The sequence below is a fragment of the Rosa chinensis genome, chromosome 7 (genome assembly GCF_002994745.2).
Source record: "Rosa chinensis cultivar Old Blush chromosome 7, RchiOBHm-V2, whole genome shotgun sequence".
Classification (NCBI taxonomy): Eukaryota; Viridiplantae; Streptophyta; class Magnoliopsida; order Rosales; family Rosaceae; genus Rosa; species Rosa chinensis.
The window spans coordinates 30811811-30818811 of record NC_037094.1 but is presented as its reverse complement, the minus strand read 5'-3'; the positions used below and the strand labels follow the sequence as shown (position 1 = coordinate 30818811).

The 7001-nt window shown below is 38.4% G+C and overlaps 1 protein-coding gene across 1 annotated transcript; it reads left to right on the top strand.

Moving 5' to 3' along the window:
* The first annotated feature begins 546 nt into the window (after positions 1–546).
* On the top strand, positions 547–4600 carry LOC112177146 (urea-proton symporter DUR3). Its single transcript, XM_024315362.2, has 9 exons — positions 547–896; positions 1501–1608; positions 1703–1798; positions 1913–1995; positions 2110–2330; positions 2429–2691; positions 2796–3034; positions 3245–3894; positions 3982–4600. The coding sequence occupies exons 1-9, from the start codon at positions 711–713 to the stop codon at positions 4263–4265; spliced, it is 2130 nt and encodes a 709-aa protein (XP_024171130.1). The 5' UTR covers positions 547–710; the 3' UTR covers positions 4266–4600.
* Positions 4601–7001: the final 2401 nt, after the last annotated feature.

Genomic DNA, 7001 nt, shown 5'->3' with positions numbered 1-7001 from the left:
AGAATAAAGTAACTTAGTCAATATGGAAGTGAAATCCTAATTAAATTTACAGAAATATGGACAGATCCATCGTAGAGAATGAAGAAATTCTATATATAGTAATTTAGAATATGTGTATGAACATGTTCCATTTTAGAAATTTACCTGTGAATATATTCATTTTGCTTCCGAAAAACTAAGCTCAATAATATGGATTGGCATTGAGGGCAATCAAGGCATAGAGCCACTAAAGACCTATAGTGAAGCCACTAAAGACCTAAAGTCAAGCAAGTCAACGCATGGAAAAAGGCAATCATAAGTCTAATAATTGTTCTTTCTATAGCCACTTGCATGCTCAAATTATATGAATCTCCTTCTGATCTGAAGAATCTCCATTCTGCCCTCTAAGACAGAAGAATCTAATCCACAAATTCCAACGGGCAGACTATATGAAATACTTGAATAGAAAACCCATAAACGTCATTGGACAGACAAACCTCCTAGTTTGACTGGCACTTCACAGTTCACACCTGGCACTGCTGACAAGAAACTTATTAAAGCAACCTGACCCCTCGGCATTTCTGTTCTCCATTAGCTCATTATCATTATCATTTGCAGCTATTTTTGTCTTCCATGTGAAAACAGAATTAGCATCGATACAAATTATATTTGTAACTGATATAACTGGAGGCCCTGTGAAGCTGCTAAGCTCGTTAGCCTTAACTTGATATATGGCTAGCTCTGGGTCACGGTGTCCGCCGTTTGAGTTTTCGGGCAAGTACTACGACGTCGTGTCTGGAGATGGCTGTGGGAGGCAAAGCAGCTTCTTTGAAGGGAGAGCAGTCCTCAATCAGAGCGTTGGATATTCTGTTATTCTTGGCTTTGGAGCCTTCTTTGCTGTCTTCACATCTTTCCTGGTATGTATATGTATATGACCCCAATTTCTCTTATCTTCTATATTTTTGATGAATACTCTGTCATTGACGTGTGTTAAATTTTTCAGTCGAAATAAAGTCAACAGCTAACAATTTTTGGAGTTGACTTCATCAGGGTAAAGAATATAGGAGTTACCAGCAATTCAACTTTTCTGTGCGTTAGCTCTAAAAGACAGTAGTAAGAAAACAGTAGAAAAGAAAACTTTACCCTTAGATGATTCCCAGTTTTCTTGGAATCGCAAGTCCTTTCTATCAACATTTTTGATTGTATATCGATCTCACAACAGAATCTTAATCCTTGTGTTACAATAAGTCGTTGTCATGAACCTCTCTATTCATTCATTGCCAATAAATTTTTTGTTGGATGATGTAACTTCCTACACTCGATTGTTTGTGTTCTGCAAACTGAGTGCACGTCTTTACTTTGGATGATAATGGTTTATAAGAGGACCAACTAGTCCTAAATTCAAGACTCAAGCGGCTTTGTGAAACTTAAATCATTTTCACTACTGTATGAATAGCAGGACATGTAAATACTAGTCAATGTTACATTTATATCATTTTCATTACTGTATCTGTGAATCAGGTATGGCTGGAGAAGCGGTATGTTGGTTCGAAACACACATCCGAATGGTTCAACACTGCCGGAAGAAATGTTAAAACAGGGCTTATAGCTAGTGTGATTGTATCTCAGGTACAGTCCCCGGGATTAATGCAACCATTTATGGAAAAGGGTAATTTTGGTGGACTCATTGAGCTGCCTATGATTTGAAAATTTTATTTTACAGTGGACCTGGGCAGCTACAATTTTGCAAAGCTCAAATGTTGCTTGGCAGTATGGAGTAAGTGGCCCTTTCTGGTATGCTAGCGGAGCGACTATTCAGGCACGTCCAAGCTGATTTTTACACTGTTGATTGTTAGAGTCAGTTCATTAGAATAATAAAATGACCTCTAATACCATGGATAAATAAGGATTGTTTGATTTGGTAAAAAACTAGGTACTCTTGTTTGGTATAATGGCTATAGAGATCAAGAGAAAGGCTCCTCATGCTCACACTGTATGCGAAATTGTAAAAGCTCGGTATGTTTGGTTCCATTATATGAACTGATATGATGCATCAAGTTTCAAACCTCACAGGATTTGTGTCCAAAAGCTCATAGATAACCAATTGTAATCATCAATATTTCTCTTCAGCTGGGGCACAGCCGCACACATAGTCTTCCTCAGTTTCTGCTTTTTGACAAATATTATTGTAACGGCAATGCTGCTGCTCGGTGGTTCTGCTGTTGTAAATGCACTTACTGGAGTAAACATCTATGCTGCTAGCTTCCTGATACCTCTTGGAGTAATAGTCTACACTTTAGCTGGAGGTCTAAAAGCCACATTCTTGGCAAGCTATATACATTCTGTTATAGGTAATCATTAACATCTCCCTTCTAAGTTGTTTTGATACATTTCTCTTTATCTATTCATGTCAGTCTGACATATTTGTTCTTCATGTATTTGGTTTCAGTTCATGTGGTCCTAGTCATATTTGTTTACCTTGTATATACGGCAAGCAATGAGCTCGGTAGCCCTAGAGTTGTGTACGACCGTCTGGTTGAGGTAGCAAGTAAATCAAGAATCTGTCAGGAGCCAATTTCTCATCATGGGCAGTCTTGTGGTCCTGTTGGTGGGAATTACAAAGGGTCGTACCTAACAATGCTGAGTTCCGGAGGGCTAGTGTTCGGGATTATCAACATTGTTGGAAACTTTGGCACTGTTTTTGTTGACAATGTAAGTTCATAAAATTTTAAGACCAACTAAGAAGACATATTTCACATGTTTAATTTCAGAATTTTTTTTTTATCATGCTTCAAGTAACCCCGCGGAAACTTCAGGGATATTGGGTAAGCGCCATAGCTGCACGGCCATCATCAACTCACAAGGGTTACTTGTTGGGTGGGCTTGTCTGGTTTGCAGTCCCATTCTCTTTGGCAACATCACTAGGTCTGGGATCACTGGCCCTTGACTTACCAATAACAGCAAGTGAAGCAAGTCGTGGTCTTGTTCCTCCTGCCACAGCTATAGCTTTGATGGGAAAAGGAGGATCAGTTCTTCTTCTTACTATGCTCTTCATGTGAGTTTTAGCTTATATATATTTAATATTTTGTTGCAAAGGGATTCATAGACATAATGTCTAGGAACTTGATGTCAAGTACTTCAGCAGTAGCATATTCAGCTATAGACCGTTAGAAATGTTTTGGTTAAAACACAATTACACACATTTTGGTGAAGATCTTTTGAATACTTGAGGTTTTGATCTTCCAACTATCTTATTTTTGAACAGGGCAGTGACATCTGCTGGTTCTTCAGAGCTTATAGCAGTATCCTCGTTATGTACATATGATATCTACCGCACATACATACATCCAGATGCAACTGGAAAGACAATCCTCAAGGTATCTAGGGCTGTCATCCTTGGTTTCGGATGCTTTATGGGGTTGTTAGCAGTGATACTCAACAAGGCAGGAGTTTCATTGGGTTGGATGTATCTAGCAATGGGAGTGCTCATTGGCTCAGCAGTACTCCCCATTGCTTTTATGCTTCTATGGAGAAAGGCAAATGCAATTGGAGCAATTCTGGGAGCAACCATTGGTTGTCTTCTTGGGATCATCACTTGGCTCTCGGTTGCGAAAATTGAGTATGGCCGAGTGAATCTTGACACAACAGGCAGGAATGCACCAATGCTTGCCGGAAACCTTGTCTCTATACTTACTGGTGGCGCTATACATGCTATCTGTAGCTTTGTGTCACCGCAAAACTATGATTGGGGCACCACTAAGCAGATCACAGTGGTTGAGAAGGAAAAGAGTGAACTGCCAGCGGAAGAGTACAAGGAGGAGAAATTATTGAGAGCAAAAGCATGGATAGTGAAATGGGGTGTTGGATTTACTTTTGTGATTGTTTTGTTGTGGCCTCTTCTAAGTCTTCCAGCAGGTAGTTCCAATAATGATTCTAACACTCCGTTAAGTAACCACAATAAGAATTAAAATTGATTATTTCTTACATTATCAATGGGTGCAGGGGATTTCAGTATAGGGTACTTCACATTCTGGGCAGTGATTGCAATAGCATGGGGTACAATTGGTTCCATTGCCATCATTGCTTTACCAGTATATGAGAGCTGGGAAACGATCCGGAGTGTCCTTCTGGGCATGTTTACAAATGACAGGCTCATGGAAAAGGTTGAAGAAATGAACTTGAGGATGCGCACAATCATGTTGGCTATACCAGAAGCAGAGAGAATTTACTTGCTTGAGAAGGAGAAGGCTAAGAAGGAAGAACCATCAGAGCAAGTGCAACCATAAGAGTTGGTCAGTGGTTGAAGAAGCATATGATAGTTACAACAGAATTTTCTTTTCTGGGTATAATGCTTGGGCATCAAGGGTATGCAACCAGGCCGGGTCAATTCGATCTTGAGCCCCTAACCCATGTCCACATTTGTCAATCATGCAAAATGTATCATCAAGCAGTGATTCATGAATGCATTTTAGAATTTGATTCAGTACACGTGGAACTTATTGTTTTACTTATGCCTATTGTGTTTAGGCATTACAAAGTAAAGATCTACCAAACAAAAAGATGTAAAGATGCAATAATTAATGTGTGAAAATATATAGGTAGATTATCCTCTGTGTGAACATATCTGCGTGCAATAAGTACTTTTTCTAGTAGTGGGTTGTTGTGTAGTGTTGGCGTGCAATACAGCAATTAGAAGAAGCTTCGAGTAGTGGGTTGTATTAGTGCTGGACACATCTCATCTTTTTATTATTGTGCAAAAATATATATATATCTGTGCGCAAAATTTCTTGTTCAAAATAAAGAGAGATTTTGACTATCTATCTATCTTGAACCGCTGGGCGCCAGGAAATAACTAGTTAGTGCATGGGGACCACAAAATCAACAAAGCTCACGTGTATCATTTTCTTTTGAATTGTCAGAAAATGCAAAACTTCTGTGTTCAAGTGTATATTCTTGAACCGCGTGCTGAGCACCAGGAAACTACTAGTTAATGCATGGGCATATTATAATAATAATAATAATAATAATAATAATAATAACTATACTAAAACTGAAACAGAATAACGACAAACAAAATGAATAGTATGATGACCATTCTACCCCTCTACTGCCTCTTCTTTTACGAAAGTGTCCCTCCACCTGTTCAATTTCTGTGGCACCGACTGCCTCTAATTTTAGACTTCAGAGTGAGTGAGGGTACTCGTGAACATTAACTGTGGAGATCAATCACTCTTCGTATCAACATCAGAGCCCCAAATCTCTCTACCATTTCCCAAGCTATTTCTTACAGTCGTGGCGCTTTGTCTACTGCATATTCCATGGCCATGAAACATCAGGACTTGGATTTATGCCAAAACAGAGCCTTGAAACTTAGAGATTTATATGTCAAAATAGCTACCATCTGTTATAAGATCAATTAAATGATTATGTAAATATTTGTGCAATTATCAAAGACTCTATTTGCATGATCAGTAAATGATTGAAGACAGATTTTTGTGTTCACATAAGACAACTGGAACTTTTGTATAATCTAACACCATTTTTGGTAAAATATACAAATTCAGGCAAATAATCCTTCATGCTTCCATGAATTTCTATTGCAAATACTCCATAGGAATTTCTCATCTGGCAATGCTGGACTCTAAGTAATTACTGTATACCTATTACCTTCAATGCAAAAATGCATGGAAATGTTATGCTTTTTTTAAAAAAATAATGTGGTTTAAATGGTTTAAAACTTACCTGTCAGCTATTTGTTTCACTCTCCGATCCTATCAGGTACAAATCAGTTGAAGCTCTCAAAACTGCTCTAGAAGGCTCCCTCCCAATACCAGAGACGAACAATGTAAGGTCTGATCCTTTCTATTTTCGTCAATTTTTTTTCTTGGAAATCTGACCAGCCAATAGAAAACTGAGCAATTTTCAAATTTTAAAGTGTTTAATTTACAGCTTTTGGTCTGTTTGGTGTGGAACTGAGGAAAGTTGCCGATAAATTTTAGCCTTTTTTCGCAGTCTGCGAATTGGATAATGGTGCAATAGAGCTACTATGGCTATCAAAGATGTTGATGAAATGTTTTCTTCTTTGGATCCTGAGTACGAATTAGATTTTATCATGAAGTAAATAGTTCACAATGTGTTCTTTTTAATTATTGTTATGAACTTTCATTATGGTAAAATTTGTTGATAACACTTGAAGAACTGTATACAACTCTGACACAGTCGGAAAGATCACCTAAGGTTTACAAGCAATAAACGTAGAACAAAGATTTTGGAGTCCACCAGAAATAAAAGAGATAAATCTCAATTTGATTGATAATATGATAAAAGATAGGTTCTGCACCCGTTTAAGGCTGCATATATATGAGAAAAGAAACCCTAGCTAGGGCGACTAACAATGAAACCCTAAAGCCCATGGGTAAAAATAAAACAAATCCAAAACAAACTAGAAAACTGAAAATTCTGAAAAACAGTAAATTGCAGTTTTGAAGCCCTAAATGACCCCGAAAGCCCGAAAAAGGCCACATGTCGTGGCAAAGAGACAAGTTTTGCTCCTGGCATGATTCTCTTTCCGGAAAGCTATGGCACGCTCGAATTGGACACCAAATGCGAAAGCTGCAATAGTAACTTGGGTTTTCCTCCTTTTGCACGATCAAACTGTTCTTCAATTTGGACTGCCATTCGTTCTACATCAGTCTCCTCCACCTCCGAAGAGCTCGATCGACCCCGAGTTCTCTTCAGGATAAAGACCTCATCTTCACGAAACTCATGCAGATCAGCCACATTAAAGGTGTTAGAAATACCCATGGAATCAGGAAGTGCAACAACATAGGCATTGTCGTTGATCTTCCTCAGCACCTTAAAAGGACCATATTTTCTTGCCTTCAGCTTGTTGTAGGTACCAACAGGAAATCTCTCCTTCCTCATAAACACCATCACGTCATCACCCTCTTGGAACACTTTAACTCTTAGATGCTTGTCAGCTGTAGCTTTATACTTTGCATTAGTTTCTTCCAACTTGGCCT